The following is a 17,313-nucleotide window of genomic DNA, read 5'->3' as shown; positions in this document are numbered from 1 at the left end:
AGGAATTACAAACGCGGCCCAAGGCCTGTCCTGCGGCTCCAGCGGGCTGGCTGCGGCCGCGCTGCAGCGGGGAAGGGGCTGGCTGGTGTCTGTGAGGTCCAGCTCACCCAGCCCCACAGCTTCCCCACCCGGGCACCCCCAAGGGCTGGCGGGCAAAACCTTTCTGCAGGGGACAGCACGAGGCTCCCCCGGGACCCCCACGGGCCTCCCTCCCTCCCCACCAGTCACACCATGCCCAGCCACGCTCGGAACACCCCAAGGGACCGACACATGGGGGTTTATACTTTTGCAATCTTTTCTTTAAAGAGCCAACAGCAGCAGAGGACAGCAGCGCGTGTGTTTGCACCAGTAACAGCACATCGACACTGGTGAATTCTGCCCAACAAGCGACGCACCAGCTCCACGTAATGCAGCAAGAGGCTGGGGGGGAGCGCGGGGGGGGCTTCTGGTTATGGTTCACGCCTCTGCTTGGCTTTTAGCAGTAGAGAATCAATCATAGATGTGTAATAGAATCATCTGAAAGGTAAGACACTTTTAAATTAATCTCATTTTCCTGCCTAAGTCTTGGAGATGAAACGTTAAGTTACTAATCTTACCTAGTCATACAAAAGGTATTTCAACACCAGAGCAGTTTTAAACTAATGAGCGAGAGGGTGTCCAGAAAGGCTGCGCTGCAAGCAGATTATTAACTAGAGCAGACCCTGTGCCTTCAGTCAAGGCAGAATTTTCTGGTTTGTAAGCAGGCTTAACACCCTCTTGTTCCTACTCCTGAGGTCACTCATTCCAGCATCTGCAGTCCCAGCAGCACAGAGACAAAACCGTAATTAGCTTGCAAGTCTCCCAGGCCTACAGATTTTTGGCGGTGCAGGGAAGAATTCCCCTTCGTAGCTTCCTTAGCGTGTAGATTAAGTGCTTTTCCTCTGGATACACTGGGGGACTCTTGATTACCAGTGTTTAAAAATTCAGTGAAATGTAAGACACCAAACGGGAGCCAGGACTCACCAGCCTCGGGAAGGTGAGGGATTTAAAGTGGAGCTTAGGGATGGGAGGTGGGATTTGGGATCAGCGGCAGGGTCCTGTACGGGGTGGCTACGGAGCCAAGCGTAGCGGAGTGCCCCCGAGCAGACGCGGCAGGCCGGCTGGAGGAGCAGCAGTGGTGACCTCTGCTAGTTGTGCTAGAGAAGCAGCCACGTCTGCCGTGCTACATGAGCAGCCCCCAGGGGAAAGCTGTTTTTCTGGCATGGGTTTCTGGACAAGCTCCAAGCAGCTCAACCAGCCTGTCAGTAACCTGTACCCTGCTGGTTGGGCCAGGAGGGCTCCAGCCCTGAGGGCGGCTGCATCAGCTGCTGGTGGAAAGACAAGAGGAAAAACTACTGCTGCTTAAGCGCGCTAATGAAAGGGCTTTCCTGCCTGCACAGCCACCCAGGACAGGGGCACAAGAGGGGACCTGGCTTTCACCCCATGCTTCAGCATCCCTCGCACACGACATTGGCTTACGTACAAAGGGCTGCTCACCAAACCTGAGCGAGGCAGTAACGAGGCCCCAGGAATTCATCCTCTCCAACTGTAACCCAGAAGAGACTTGAACTGGGACTGGGAAGCAGGTGGAAAGGGTGCTCTAACAGTGGGAAGGGGACAGCATCCCATGGAGGAGGGCACCCCACAGGGCAGCGGCTCGGATCTCCCTGCTCCACAGGAGCTTGGGCAGGGGACCAGCATCATCTCCACGACCAGCCAGAGGTATGAAGCAGAGCATCAGCTCACCACACCAAGAGGAAGCCCCATGTCCACCTGTGCCCACAGAGCAGCTCAAAAATGGGAGGGGGATTTCCCCCAGCAGAGCACCTGAGCAGGCACCTGCAGCCTCTTCTGGAAGCAGAGCACGCAGGGCTGCTGCGCTGCGGGACAAGGTGAACAGAAACGGGAGCCCACCAGCAACCTGCACCCACCGCCCTCGCGGTTCACGCAGAGGCCTGGGGTCACCCTGGGGGTGGGAGGCACCTGCTCGGGGGGAGAAGCAGCCGTGGGCAACTGGGCCACCTTGTTCCTGGGACAGGGACGTAGCAGAGGGTGTTCGATAGCGGCCTTGGCTGAAGTCAGAGAGCAGCAGGGATCCTAAGGAGCGCTGCAGAGGGCAGGCTGCAGAGCATGTGGGCTGCTGCTTACCCCCGGAGGGAAGCAGAGACCCTGTAATTCAGGAGAAGGACCACACCACAGGCCATGAGCTTCAGCAGCGGGGCCAGCGTCACCTGCCCAGCGCTACTGACGTGCACTTTGCCATCCAGTCGCAGGCAGCTAGCTTTCAGGGTAGCTGGGCAGCACTCCTGGTAACAGGCAGCCTTCACCCCACCAGCACAGACTGGTTTGGCAGCCTTGCAAGCTTTGCTACATCCCGCCATGTAATTCAAGCCCATCTTCTTCATCTGGAAGGAGGAGAGAGACGTTAGCCCAAGGGTCCTGCCAAGCCTTTAGGATTGGCATGACAGGAACTATGCAGGCTCCTGGGCTGTCCCGCTCTTCACCCCAAGGCCATACCTCGCAGAAGTTGTGCCCGACAGCACATCTAGCAACAGTCTTCTTGCCTTTGAAACATCCGTCCCCGTGACAGGAGAACGCTGCACACACTTTCCCCTACAAGAGAGGGCCAGAGGAGACTCTGTATATTCATCAGTCCAGAGGGCAGGAGGACAAGAACCAGCTTCAGACAGCCCTTCTTTCCAGAGGGGTCCTTTCCAACCTGCCCAGCCCCGCTGTCCCGCGGTGTTTGGCCACCGCTACCTCAGGCATTTTAGACAGAGATAAAAGACCAACGTGCCCCATCTGAAACTGCAGGAGACTTCAGTGAAACACCAGCACAGCAAACAAGTTTCAAGCCTCCTTTTCCTTCCTCTTAACAAGGCTCTGCAGAGATAAGCACTTTCCCCTCCACGCAGCTGAGGGAAAAGGCTGCGGTGCCCGTGGGTGCCGGTGCCCGTGGGTGCCCGCGCCCTCCCCACGCTGCCAGCACCGCTCTCCCTGCAGCCCAGCCAAACTGCTCGCACCCAGGCACGTGCTGGGCTGCAGCTCAGGCCCATCTGGCGGGGCTCATCATGCACTTTTCTTTCAAACCTCGCTAAGTGTTTTCTTGCCTTCCAGAGGCAGCTTTCGTCCCCGTAAAGCGGGTGCAGGGGGAACCTTCCCTCTCACCCCACTCAGGTGGGAGCTCAGCCGCCCCGGCAGCTGCAGCCCCCAGGAGAGCCCCTGGCTGCAGCAGCATCTGCCCGGCTGGTACCTACGTTTCTGGGGGGAGCTCGGGGTGTGGTGGCCGTGGTGGTGGCGGGCAGCACAGTGGCAGCTGGCAGGTCACCTGCAGACAGACAAGGAGCCCTGTGAGGTGGCACCCAGCACCCAGCATGCATGGAGCCCTCCACAGCCACACATGGGCAGAGGCACCGGCATGGCTCATGCTGCGGCCACAGCTGCTGGGCCACCCTGCCCCCTCACCAAGCTCCTAAGGGGAGAGCGAGCCCCAGGGTGGAGGAGACGCAGCGATGCAGCCACAGCCAGCTCTTTGCAATGGGCTCTGCCCACCCGTCCCCCTCCTGTGCAGCAGCATTAACCTCAGACCGCTGCCAGGGACCCTATGGGCAGTTACCGTAGGAGCTGGCGTTGAGCTGCAGGCAGAGGGAGGAGGCACAGCAATCCAGGGCGCACTGCTGTGTGCTCACGCTGTTGTTGGTCCTGCACATCTCTGTGCTGCACGAGCTGCTGCACCTGGCTGTGTAGTTTGTGCTGGAGGAACGATAAAGCTGCAATAGCAAAGCCAAAGGAACAAAATGCTAGGAGTATGAAGAGATGCCATTAAAAAGGAGCAAAAATAACTGACAGACCACCACAAAGGGAAAGGAAACAGGATGGTGACACAGGCTTGAGAGGGTACTGTGGATTCCCAATATAAAGGAAGGGAAAAGAGACTTTCCCTATCACAGCCCCCCTGTGCCTCCATCTCAGCGAGCTCCGTACCTCACAGTAAGTCTCATTATGGCAGGTCACAGTTTTGTTGGCGTGGGCTCCATCCTGGTAACACCTCTCCCCAGAGCACTGAAAGCTCTGGCAAGTGAGCTGGAGGGAGAACACACCAGGGTGTCACAGGCAGCAAAGTCTCCTCACATGGCGCCGTCGTGCTGTCCCCAGCCATGGCCTCACTGTGTGGAGGGGCTGCCTATGCACACCCGCCTGCCCACCATGCCCCAGGTGTTCCCCTTCCGCCCCAGGAGATGCTCTCATGGGACTCGCGGCCCTCACAGAGATAATCTGGGCTAAAGACCCCGTCCATAGGGCTGTAACGGCCTGGCCAATGGCCCTCTTTCCGTCCCTTTCCTTACCAGTGTTTCAACTGTACTGTTCACAGAGGCGTTGGCGGCCACCGAGGCGTTGGCGGCCACCGAGGCGTTGGCGGCCACCGAGGCGTTGGCGGCCACCGAGGCGTTGGCGGCCACCGAGGCGTTGGCGGCCACCGAGGCGTTGGCGGCCACCGAGGCGTTGGCGGCCACCGAGGCGTTGGCGGCCACCGAGGCGTTGGCGGCCACCGAGGCGTTGGCGGCCACCGAGGCGTTGGCGATTGTGGTGTTCTCTGCAAGACAAAAAATGCCCTCTTGGTGAAGGAAACCACCACCTTGCGCTCAGCGAGCCCTCCATCCCTTCCTGAGCCATGGCATGGTCCAAGGGATCTGTGGGAAGCATCAGTCACATTGCAGCTGGGATGTGGGTGGCAGTCAGTGACAGGATACCTCAAACAAGGTCCATTTGCAGCCAGCAGCCCGGCAGCCCAACAAGCAGGTTGGATACAACAGGCCACTGCAACAGCACTATGAGCAGATGCTACAACAGCTTCCCCCTCTCCCTTCCAGCCACGCCGCCTGTGAAGAACAGGCTTTTCTGGGGTCAAAACCTTGAGAAAAGGTTCCTCAGTACAGCTCCATCCTACAGAACACATCCTGGAGGGCACAGGGGCAAAGTTCTTGTTGCACCACACTGCCTTTGCCCCGTTCCCCACAGGACCACCAGGTTTACCTTGGGGTGCAGAGCTCACCTGCTGTGGCAAAAGGGTCCTGGGCGCAGAGGTGCAGAGCCAAGATGCAGAGCAGTAGGCCTGGAACGGAGTGGGGATGACTGAGACCACCATATCTGCCACCTGCTTTACCCACAGCTCAAGGAGCCTCCCCAGCAGCACAGGCAGCTCCCCCTCGAAACACCAATTCCAGCCCCCTCCGACTCCCCTCGGGCAGGTGGTGGGGAGCCCCACAGACACACCTGAGGCCAGGCACCCCCCCACGCTGGCCCCAGGGAGCCAGCCCTGCTGCAGAAATACCCCCCCCCCCCAGAGCCCCAGGCGACCACAGCCACCCTTTCCCAGGGAGGCCACTGGCACAGCCGCTGACAGCCACCACAGGGACAGGTCCCCTGGGCACACCGGGCCGGACACCGCTCCCCGCGCTGCGGCAAAGTCCCCATTACCTTGAACAGGGGGGTCGAGCCACCGGTGACCTGCCATCTTCATCCACCAGCAGCTTCAGCCGGGACCTGGCAGGAAGGGGCACAGTCAGAGCTGGGCAGCAGGAGGGGACGGTCCAGCAGGTGCTGACACAGTCACAGCAGCACGTGCTCCCAGTGACTGCCCAGCGCGTGGCTTGGGACAAGGTGGCAGAAACAGGATCAGGACAAGTTACATAGAGGAGACTTTCCCTGTTGAGGTTGTTTTTTTTGAAGAAAACATCCTCCTAGAAATTCTACAGCCTTTATTCCGGACACCATGGGACACCAGAAGGACGCAGGTTGTTCAGCCCTCCTTTTCTGGTCCCTGCAGTGGCAGGACATGCTTTTCAGGCAGGAATGAGTCCAGCAATAACACCACCCACCAACATCCAGGCTGTCACAACAGGCTTTCAGCCCAGAAATCATCGAACGTATAAATAGCCAAATAATTCAGCACACTCATCACAGCACACCACGCCGGTGCTTGCCTGGACTTCAGGGAGCGACAGCCAGGCCCTTGCAGCCGCAGCAGAAGGGAACAGAACAAGTGCAGAGGGGACGGGGGAGCTGCCTTCCCCGGGGTGAATCCCCCGAGCCGCCTGTGCGGTGCCGGCCAGCACGGCCACCCAGCACGTCCCAGCAGCGCCGGGTGCCTGGTCCCGCGGGACCCTGCGGCTCAGCCCAGCACGGGCTCCAGCCCCAGCTCCGGTGCCAGCAGCAGCGCAGCCAGCACCGGGCACAGCCGCCCCGCCGGGCGGCAGCACGGCTTTCCCCGGGTCTTTGTGCCTGGGCTGTGTGCGGCCCAGGGCACCCATGGACACTGGCTGCAAGCACCTCTGGGGGGAGAAGGCAGCTGCTGGGGGCTCGCCCGGCTCCTGCCTGCATTGCTGCCGAGCACTACGGTCGGCTACTGGAGGGTGCAGGGAGCTGCCCCCCAGAGGTGCAGGGCAGACCCCCAGCAGACCCCCAGTGCAGGTCTGTGTCCTACCTCCAGCGCAAGCCCCCGGGCCGCAGCACAGCGCTCAGCCGCGCAGGCTCGGCCCCAAGACGTCCACAGTCGCTCCCTCCCAAGAGACTCTCCAAAACCACCGAGGCTGCCACAGCCGCCTGCCACTGACAGGGCCCAGGGGCGCAGGCAGAGCCCCCCGGAGAGCCACGTGCTCCCGTTGGTGTGGTAACCCTCCGCCAGGGCTCACCGGCAACGCACAGAGCAGGTACGGGTGAGTTTGGCACCGCGCAGCAGCTCGCTGATGCTGTTACAGAAGATGTGACCCCCTGGCAGCAGCAGCACCCATCACAGGAGCACCCCCACCCCGCTCACCAGCCCCTAGAGCTCAGGGCAGCAAGAGACCCTCCATGGCAGTTCCTGCTGTGGGTGGACAAAGAAAGTTTGGTGTGAAAAATGCCGATTTCCAGACATACGCATGCAACAGGCCTCCGGGACCTGGCAAAGAGCAAAACACGGGCCTGTTAGCTCTGGCACACAGCAGCAACACCTCCAGCGAGAGGAGGAAATGCTCTGGATCGTAAAGAGCCATTTTACTGCCAACGCTCAAATATTTCTGGTTAGCTCACAACAAACAGGCACATCCTTCCCACCTGTCCATCTCTGCGTGTGCCTCCCCTCCCTGCCAACCCACCCTGCAGCCCCCCAGCCCAGGACGGTGGCACACACAAAGCAGGCAGCACCTCTGGGAAAGCAATCCAGGCCGGCCAGGTGGGGCGGGAGGCAGGTCTGTCATCGGGGCAGCTGCCTCCTGAGGGGGGGCACAGGAGCCGCCACCACTTCACAGCAGGGAGAGCGGACCTCTCCCAACAGTGACTATGCTTCATGACAGAGCCAAGTTCACTGGACAGAGGTTTTTGGCTGCACAGCTCCTGGTTACATCCTTGCCTGTGCCTCCAAACTGCTGCCGAGTCCTGAAGCCCCTGAGGCACTGCCCAGCCCCGCGCCCTGCACTCACCCCCATGCTCTAGGAAGTTCTACCTGCTTTGGTGCTCCCCGTGACACCCAGCTCTCCCTTGCAGGAATCTCTCTGCTTTCCTTCAAAGTCTGTATCACTGAGGAAACAGTGGAGATGTGACTCCAAACAGGCTCCCCAGGCCAAGTTATCCAAGAACTGTTTACGAGTTAGGCCCAGTTACCATTCCCTGAGAGCTTGCACAGCGATCACCGAGGCTGTTCACTCAGAGCGAAAGAGAAAACAATGCAGGCTGGTGTCTCTCTCGCCTTCCAAACCAGGGCAGCCACCACCCGGACTGGGTTTGGACACCTCACCGAGCAGGGTGCCACGCCAGCGCAGCCCAGCCCAGCTGCAGGGCAGGCTAGGAACGAGCGCCTACCCAACACCACCTCATCCCAAGGAGAACAACCTTTCCCCGGGGGCAGGGAAAGGAGAGAGCCCACAGCACTGACTCACCCTGTCCGCCGGCTCCCTGAACCCCAGCGCACCAGCAAAAGCCCGTAGCCACTGCTGGTGGTGGCGTGCCTGGAGCACCGGCAGCAGCTGCGGTGCTGGGTACTGGCCCCGCAGGTGCGCAGCCGGTGTCAGCAACCAGCCCCACCCCTGCCAACCACCCCTGCGCAAACCATGGCCCAGGGGAAGCGCTGGTTACCTTCTGCTCCGCAGCATCTGCAGACACAAACGGCCCTGTGCAGCGACAACAGAGAAACTGTCTTTTTGAGGCCGTAGGCATCACACAAGCGACTCTGACCCCACCTGAGGGGCTGGAGGGGGCAGGACCACCACATATCATGCATGTGGCCTCCACACAATGCCTCTTTTCCCCTCACTGGACCTGCAATTCACGTGGCAGCATGAATAACATGGCGTATGTATGTACAGATATCTCTGAGCATGGCATCAAAGAGCACCCAGAACGCTCCTGAAGTCACAACAGTCACATCTAAACACATCACGCATTCCTGTCTCAATCCTCCTGCACCACAGCTCAAGAGAGTCACCAAAGAAAGGACCTGCACTACAGCCTACCAGGTCTTTCAAGTCAACAACAGTGCTGGAGAAATTACCACAAACTGCCCACGCAGCCCAACCTAAACCAAGCTCCATTATTAATTCCCTGAAAAAAGTCCCAGTGGCCCCAGCTCCACAGGGAGGAAAAAAAGCAGCAATGTTAAGCCAAGCAAGTTTGTTTTGCACAGAAGGCCAAAGAAAGCCACATGCTTACAGCAAAACACAGTATAGGACTGTTACTTGCTGTCAGCCCACAATGTTCGTGTGTGCTTTACAGAAAGTCAATCCTCATCATAAAAATTTCCATCAAAATGGGAATAAGAGAGAATCAATCATTTCTGACAATTGAAACTCTGTAAAAAGCATTTTAACGACTGTAATCAATCTCTTCCTTCCAGCATACAAAAGGAGACAAGTTTCTCAGCACTTCCTAAATTAAAACTGGTTTATTTTCCAGGGTTTTTTTTAATATAAAATAACATCACAAGTCTGCTTTTCACAAGGGGCTTACTAGAAAGAGATTCTATAAAGTATCCTTGAAATCTATATTCATGCACATACAAAAATCCAGAAACTGAAGAAGAATCAGGGCTGCTGCCACATCTCCACTTGCTTTCCAGAGGGTGAAATCGTTTACTTGGGAAAAGCTACAGCAACCCTTGACGTTTCAGGTCTTCATAGGTCTTCTTATTCACGACGTTCCCACTGGAATCCTCGTATTCCTCCTGGAATGGAACTAACAGTTTAGAGACAGGCGGACACAGCCTGCCTCAGGCTGTACTACAGCATTTCAATCTTATCTCCAGCACCACCCGCTGAACACAACCACCCTGCCAAGAACCTCTCTACATGGAGGCACCACCACATCTACCAGCGGGCTCCATGAGAAGAGCTCAGCCAGAGTCAGAATAATTACAAGCTACACTACAGGCTGTTATGTCCCACAGGTACCTGCGTACTGTTGAAAAATCGTTTCGAGACAGAAGTTTAAGAAAAGGCATTAGTACGAGTGACCACACTTCTCACAACAGTTTCTTTTTCTTCTCACACAACAAAGATGACATTGGTACTGCAAGCCAGGGTATTAAAAGATTCTTACACAGAGGGCTGAGTCCATCCCATCAGAATTACCCTCCAGCACGGCACAAGAAGCGCTTTTCATACATCACCACTAACAGGAGCCGTGCAACCAGCAGTGTAGGCTCCTGCTTATCTCTCCAGCATGCAGAGGACCCTCTTAGACATTCTCATGACAGAGCCAGACAGGTCACGCAAGGTAATTGGGGGGTTTCCCATGTACACAGGGCTAGAGACATCCAAATACCTCCAACATCTCACCTCTGTATCAGGCTGCCATCTCTCTGAAGCCTTCTGTTGTTTCAGTTTTGCCCACACTGTAGATACAAAGTCATATAGGATCTGAGGCCATTTCCAATGAGATAATATACACATGATGGGTTTTTTTTCCCCCTTTAAAATACTGTCACTTCAGCAACCCAGGAATATATCTAATATCCATTACAAATTTCTCATCCCTCTGTATGGTTTACTGAAAGGCACAGAACTAAAGCAAACAAGGCTTTAAAGTGATTATCCAGGATGGGACACAAGAGACAAAGGTCCAGAAACATTACTTCAGAGATGCAGCTCCAAAGGAACAACAGTTTTTGGGAAATCAAGGCTTTACTTGTTTGGTTTCTTCTAGGCAAGAATTAATTTACTGCCAGGAAACCACAACCTTTATCTGCTAACCTGAGTGGGGCAGATTCAAGAAACAGCCTCTGCAAGAGGTAGCCTCTCAAAACATTGGCACAGTTTAGCCACTTTAAATTATAATCACTGTTAAGTCCCGAGTCCTGTTAAGGCTTTCAAAATCTGCTCTACCATTTCTGAAGGTTTTTTTCTGGCTTCCCCATGAACTTGTTAACAAACATCAAATGAGTAAGTTACATGGGATGATGTACCCACACTCTGCCTGAAGAAATGGTGGCCCACTGCACTTGGCTGAGATTTCATACCCAAAGCATCACAGACAAGTAACTGCCAACAAATGAACCCTTCGCTGGCAACCCCAGCAAGCATCTACTCCTGCAGGTATCCAACCAAGAAGACACTCTCCTTTTCAGAGCTGGGAGGGATGATCCAAGGAAGGATTATCCCACATGCACAGGGTTTCTTACCCTCTATCCTGAAACTAGTCTCTGGTCACAGAATAAGACAAATTTTTGGTCAGAGCCAATATGGGCGTTCTTATGCCACGTTCTTCATTGTGCCGTCACTACTTACAGGACACCGCATCCTCAATCTGTGTGACGTTGGCAAAATGCGCAGTGTTGGGAATGCCCAGGCATCTCATTCCGTGAGCGTGTCGCCACTCCTGGGAAGAAAAGGTAAGAGGTCAGTGCATGAGAGGGAATGCCACTTCATCCACAATGCCAAAAACTACACGGCATATTAAAATCTGGACATATTGAAACAATGTATGAATCAAAATACAAATCTACCAGTCCTAAGAACTTCCATACAAATATTTTTTCTGTATTTTACACAGTGTCAATACACTGGCAGTCAAGAGGCACTCTGCACCAATCAGACCTGGATACTGCAATTAGTGTTCAAACAAGAAAGGACTGCACAAAAATTGGCAGAAGAGATCTTAATATGCCCTACAAAATGTATAGTTCCAGTTGCATAGCCCTGCAGCATCATCCCAGACCATACGTTAGAAGCTGAAGAAGTGCCACACGGGTACTCCAGTGACTCAGCTACTTACTATAAAGATTATCTGAACACAGTACTGATGTTTTTGTAGCAAAATGTTACTTACTGCAAAGTGACGCTGGAAAGCTTTGGGCCCTCGGTAGGTGTAGTTACCACAAATCTCACAATTGTAGTTGATGTTTAAACCATGTAATTTATACAACCAGTATGGGATTGGCTGCCAAGCAAAGAAAAACCAAGATGAGGACATGTGGCAAGGCAGGTTCAAATGGAAGAGCAGTGTGGAGTCAGTGAGATCTCCCGCTTTTCCAGACCTGACAATCTCAGTTACCTTGCCATCCCAACCAAGAGGCAGGTTTTTAGGATTATAAATTATTTCATTTTCTTCATCTTCACTCTCACTCTCACTGATCTGCTCTTCTTCCTCCTCCTCCCGCTCTTCCCCTGTCCGCGCTTGCTTACGCTGCACGTTCTCGTGAGTAAGGTGTCTCTGTTCCTACAGCATGAAAAAAAACAGAAGGAACTGTTCACACAACATGACAGCAACAAAGGGCGGGCAAAATCTTGCAGTGTGAAACACTTTTTCAATGTACAGAGGGAGGAGAATGGAAGACTGGTACGAAACAGAGAACTCTCATTTTACTCAGCCGAACAGCTTAAGTTTTTAGTATAACATTTCCTACTTAAAATGCATGAAAATCTTGTACTACCACTAGCACTTCCAAGATGACAAGCTAACGGCAACAGCCACCCTGCTGAAAGCTCTCACCCCAAAATGAAGCAAGGAATTAAGGCAAGCATCAAGACAGAACAAGTAAAGGTTTGCAATACCCTGAGAGTTAGCCATAAAATAGAAATTATCTACATTGATGTGCCACCTAGAAGAAGGGGAAAAAAGAAAAAAAAAAAAAAAAAAGGAAAAAGACAGGCCTCCCCAAGGGAACATGTCACCTCTCTACCTCGGTCTGGGACTGACACAAGATACACCTGTTCACAAAAGCCTGCCAAGTAATTACCTAATGGAAATACAAAATTAATCCACCATATCCTACTTAATGACAGAAAAAGCTATCTGCTAACATGCACTTTAAAACATTGCAACTCTGGATGTGAAAATAACTTTTCTGGGCATGCTGTCCACAAAAGCGTTGGGTACAGATATGGGTAACCTTCCAGTCACTATTTGATGGTCCTGAGATAAAAAGCTGAAAGACAAAATAAAATCCTTACCCCAAGAACTTCTACATACTCATAAATCTGAGCTTCCAGGAATGCAAGATCTTTATTTCTTTCAGTGTCTCTGGAAATAGATAAAGAAACTTTATGAAGTCCATTCCAGAACTGCAAACATCACGTATACACTGAACTTCTAAAGAGAAATTTGACTTGTACACAGCAAGAAAACAGAAACAAGTACCAAACAGCTCTGCGCACAAACGCACAAATTCAGCTCTGATATCTTCCATTTGGTTCGGGACCATTTGGTCCAACATAAAAAGCTTCTAATACTCAAAGAATCTCTCTGTCACGACATCTACAGAATGCTTCTCATTCAAGTGAAGAGAAAACCACCAACCACAGAATGACCTTTAAGAATTCACCTTTTGCTTCCTTTTGTCTTTGGATTCTTAGCAAACAAGGAAGGATCAAGTGCTTCTAGGGATTTGCCTTTAGTGCTAAAAAGTCTCTGAGCACGCTCTTCCAGAGTACTGTGGAAAAACAGGGAGAAGATGAGTCCAAACCATAGTTTTACGTTTCCCAAGAACTATTTGAATTTAGGCAACAAAATTCTAAATTTAGCTTTTAAGAGATCAAGAGTTTTCCTATTATCTTTGTCTTCATTCCTTACGCCAAACTCTTCTATACAAAAGACTTCAGTACAGGACACTTCCCAAAACGGTAGATTCACAGTATCCCCTGACTGGTTCTCAATGTTTTGTCTTTCAAACACCATTAAGGTACAATGTGTCTTGTACAATAGAGACAACAAAACAAGTATCCCATAAAGTAATGCAAGACAGGAAGACCTCAAAAACTGAAAAGGAACCATAAAAAGACAGCATCTTACCCGCCACATTTTAGTCCCAGGGCCAGTAAAGCTGATTTTAACCTGTCCAGTCCCAGGGAGGCCAATTCCTGATCAATTAAAGTAAATGGCAATAAGAGGAGCTATTAAACAAATACAATATGAATGTATGTCCATTTAAATTCATTAAAAAAGAAAAAACCCCAAGGAATAGCATTCAAGAAAGGTCTGTCAAGGGTGCGTTGTTTCTTACTGAAAAATGAGGAATGTGACAAGCGTAACCAGATCTTTCAGGTTACATCCCCCTAATGGGAGAAATTAAGTCATCAGCATAATCAAAAGTTTTATCTAGAAAGCACAGAGCCAGAGACAAAAGCACAGCAAGTAAAATTATGAAAAGAAACAAAATGACTAAGCTTCCACCTGCTCAAAATTTAGCACTAAGCACAGAGGACTGAAAACATACCTCCCAAGAGGAAAATGCTGAGAGGTCCAGGTGGGCTCCAGCGTGAGTGAGAGCACTGCTGGTCTCTTTCTGCCAAGAAAAAACAATGCAAGATCTTGGTGACATCCTACAATACTTCATGCAATGCAATACTCTACCCTCGAGAAAAGCAGTTCATTTGACAGAAAAATTCTCTCACTAAACTGACCAATGGAACAACAGAAAAGATACAAAATCAGCGACCCTTAAAAAAAGGTTTGTTTCAAAGGGGTTATGTTGGTTTTCAAATTCAAGTTAGCATTAAATTGCATCTTTGTGATACACAGCTACACACCTTGCTCTAAGATGTAACGTCAGTGATGACTTTACACAAATGATTCACAGAAAACCTATCACAAATACAGCAGCATTCACACGGCATTAACAACTGCTCACCGGCCAGCCAGGGAATGTTCCGTTTTCCCACTTCTTCTCAAACTCAGTTTGAATTTTCCCAAAAAGTTCATTCTGGTCCAGTAACGGTTTCACACGATCGGTGTAATCCTGCAGATACTCAAGAAGCATTTCAAGGTACCTGGCACAGTAATCACAAGCACAGGTAGTTCAGTATCAGCCTCTAACATATTTCTCTAAGCACATCTTTGGAAAGTATTTTCCCTCTAGGACTCCAAAGGGAAGTCATCAAGATTACGAGTTTTCAACGCAGAATTTCTAGATGCAGCAGTTACAAGGATAACTTAAAAGGTCCTTCCAGAGCAGAATGCAACTTTCCACATTTTTGGTGTGCTGCGTGTTTTCTCAGGGCTCAGACACATGACTGAGTTACCATAGCTCAGTGACCAGGCTTGCATGAGTTGAGTTTGACTGTTAATTATATTCTTAGCAGCTGCACATGTAAGAAGCAAATTCCTTCCCATCAACTGTCATAAAAGCAGCAGGCAGGCAAAAAGGCTCACCTCTTATATTCAGCATTTTTTCTCTCCTTGGGAATATCGAAGAGTTGGTCAAATGTGGATAAGTAAGTGATATAATCCAATTTCTAGGGACAAAAAAAGTTTTGAGTCAAGCTTTATACACATGCAGCCAAATTAACATCTAGTTTCCCATTATCAGACCAGAAGAAGAGCACTAGCTCTTGCCATTATTCTGGACTGCAGAGGCCTGGGGTCCTCCGTACACTAACACGTTGCCTCAGACACCTATTAGTCCTCGGCAGCAGCAAACAGTGGCTTTTTACAAGGCCCTCATCACATTAATGACAGAGAGAGATCAACTCAAGAGATCAACGCAAGAGAGTTGAGACACAGCATTCAGAATTCAGATGCTGTCAAGCAGTATGTGCAACAAAGTGACTTCAACACAGCTACTTGGAAATAAATTTACCTATGTAAGGACCCCCACCCCCAAATAACCATGAACCAACCAAAGAACAACCTTGGCCTTAAGCACTGAAGCTGCCCAGACACATACAGCCATTTACCTCTGACGATTTGAGATTAATGTACTTGAGGTAACAGTCATGCAGATCTAAGTATCGTCCATATCCTTCTTCATCTGTGAACTCCACCAGATCTGTAGGAAAGATCACGAAGAGCTTTACTATGAGCTTAATCTCCTCTATTTGTTATACATATGCTTTAGAACTTGAAAAGGATTAACTGTGGACTAATCTATGCTTCAGGAAGATGTTGACAATGCAAGTGAGATATTCAGTGACCAGGCAACTGAGTGCTTCTCTCCATAGGCACACTAGAATGTTCCTCAAAAGGAGCACCACTACTGTGGAATATTCCAGGGACTGCAGTTCAGAAGAATTTAAATGACAAAAGGAACAATTTTCAGAAGTCATTTAGTAAAAGGGAGGTGGAACTCTGAAATGTGCAAAACAGATCAAATAACTCATTAAATAATACCTCAAGCAAGCACCATGTTTCCACTTAAACTGACTAGCCTCAGAAAAAAACCTACAAACTTACTTTGAGCTTCTTCACTCGGGTTATCTCTGGCCTTCAACAGTTCCTCAAACTCCACTGACATCGGAACACAGATCTTCAAGTACAGACAAAAGTTATAGAAAAAATGGTTACTTCAGCTAATGTCCTAGAATAATTAATATCAAATCACGATAGGTTGCATCAAGAAAACTGCTAACTGAAAGGTATCCAAAGCACTTCTTCACCACGCACCAACAAAAAAAGTCTGATTTTAGCCAGCATGAAATAGGCAAGACCAAAGGCCAGCGCAGCAGCAGAACACTGAGCTAACACACAACAAGCAGAGAGCACGGTCAGCATCTTGCATCTTCCCCTATTCACACGACTCTCACAGGAGCCTGTCTCTGAAGCACCACCTAACCTCCAACACCTTCTGTTCTCAAGTGACATTTTAGTGTACTTAATACTGGTATATTACGGCAATTAAACTGGGGGGGGGAAAACCCCAGTCTATTATAGGGATGAGGCCAAACAGACCACAAACCAGTTATTCTTACCAAGCAGATAACTACTCACCTCATTTGGGTGCTTCCGGTGAAATTCCTTAATTTGTTTCAATCTGTTGTAGAATTCTGCAAATTCATTTGGCCCTGAAATGGCACTGAGTTCTTCCTTCCGTAAGCTGTGCGTTCAAGAAAACAGACAGATTAGAAGTGGAAAGGAAAACACGTTGGCTGTGTTTTGGTCACACAAAGCTCCAGTAAGACTGGCTGCAAACCTCACAAGGTCACATCAGATCTCACAGTCTGCCTGGTTTACAGTTGGAGGCTGAGGGTCACATCTCCCACTGAACACACCGTAGCCTCCACTTAGAAACCTTCAAGGCAACTCAGGCCCTCCCCCCAGGACTTACAAAAAAAAAAGAACAAAAGATGTATACATAGCATGTACGTGTCCAACATGCAACATGGCTCCTGCTCTAGCATGTTTAGTCTCCAAAATTTGATTTCTGGTGTTGCACGCCAGTGTTACTGCCCATATATTTACAGCTGACTTAAAAAAGCCCCCCAAGTCCTTTGTCCGCAGAAGGCGCCCAGCAGATGCTCCGCTGCACACGCCGGACGGGGTGTTTGTGTCAGCACTTACCCGTCCTTGTCGTCGTACAGGTCTCTCAGGTTGCCGCTCACCTCCATGTACCTCTGAAGAACAGAAAAGAGCCCCAGACGCCCAGGGACGTTACCGCGGTGAGACCCGCTGGCTCCAGCAGCACCGGGCAGAGGCCGGGCCCACCCCGCTCCCCCGGCCCCCTGCACTCACGTCCTGCATGGCCCGTGTCCGGTGGTCCGAGTTGATCTGGTCGCGGAGCTGTGGGGAGAGGAGGGGGGGCGGGGGGGGGAGGGAGGGAGAAGGGGAACGGGATTAGCGTGGAGCGGGATTAGCGCGGAGCGGCGGCGGCGCGGAGCGGGGCTGGCGCAGGCCCGGGGTTGGCGCAGGCCTGGCGCCCAGACGCCCGCCCGCCCGCCCTCCCCGCGGCCCCGGACGCACCGTGGACTTCTTGGTGAGCATCTCCTTCACCATCACGTCCATGAGCCGCTCCCGCTCCTCGTGATAACGCCGCTGCTGCTCCAGGATCGTCTCCATCCTCCCGCCCGCCGCCGCTGCCGTTGCCCGCCGCCCGCTTCCGGTCCTGCCTGCGCC

At 51.7% G+C, this 17,313-nt stretch overlaps 2 protein-coding genes across 2 annotated transcripts; both read right to left on the bottom strand.

Annotated features, from left to right (window-relative positions):
• Positions 1–2,153: 2,153 nt before the first annotated feature.
• LOC121085006 lies at positions 2,154–5,880 on the bottom strand. The gene is made up of 8 exons (XM_040587185.1): positions 5,497–5,880; positions 5,072–5,131; positions 4,365–4,612; positions 4,003–4,101; positions 3,635–3,788; positions 3,276–3,346; positions 2,536–2,631; positions 2,154–2,423 (listed from the first exon to the last, which is right to left on the bottom strand). The coding sequence occupies exons 1-8, from the start codon at positions 5,537–5,539 to the stop codon at positions 2,163–2,165; spliced, it is 1,032 nt and encodes a 343-aa protein (XP_040443119.1). The 5' UTR covers positions 5,540–5,880; the 3' UTR covers positions 2,154–2,162.
• A 3,040-nt stretch (positions 5,881–8,920) lies between these two features.
• SF3A3 (splicing factor 3a subunit 3) lies at positions 8,921–17,313 on the bottom strand. Its single transcript, XM_040587987.1, has 17 exons — positions 17,161–17,313; positions 16,933–16,980; positions 16,762–16,814; positions 16,192–16,297; positions 15,658–15,730; positions 15,162–15,253; positions 14,638–14,720; positions 14,117–14,255; positions 13,703–13,771; positions 13,279–13,346; positions 12,812–12,919; positions 12,441–12,510; positions 11,542–11,706; positions 11,317–11,427; positions 10,776–10,866; positions 9,828–9,883; positions 8,921–9,214 (listed from the first exon to the last, which is right to left on the bottom strand). The coding sequence occupies exons 1-17, from the start codon at positions 17,254–17,256 to the stop codon at positions 9,137–9,139; spliced, it is 1,506 nt and encodes a 501-aa protein (XP_040443921.1). The 5' UTR covers positions 17,257–17,313; the 3' UTR covers positions 8,921–9,136.

The sequence above is a fragment of the Falco naumanni genome, chromosome 3, assembly GCF_017639655.2.
Source record: "Falco naumanni isolate bFalNau1 chromosome 3, bFalNau1.pat, whole genome shotgun sequence".
Taxonomy (NCBI): domain Eukaryota; kingdom Metazoa; phylum Chordata; class Aves; order Falconiformes; family Falconidae; genus Falco; species Falco naumanni.
This window is presented reverse-complemented; position numbering and strand designations above follow the sequence as displayed.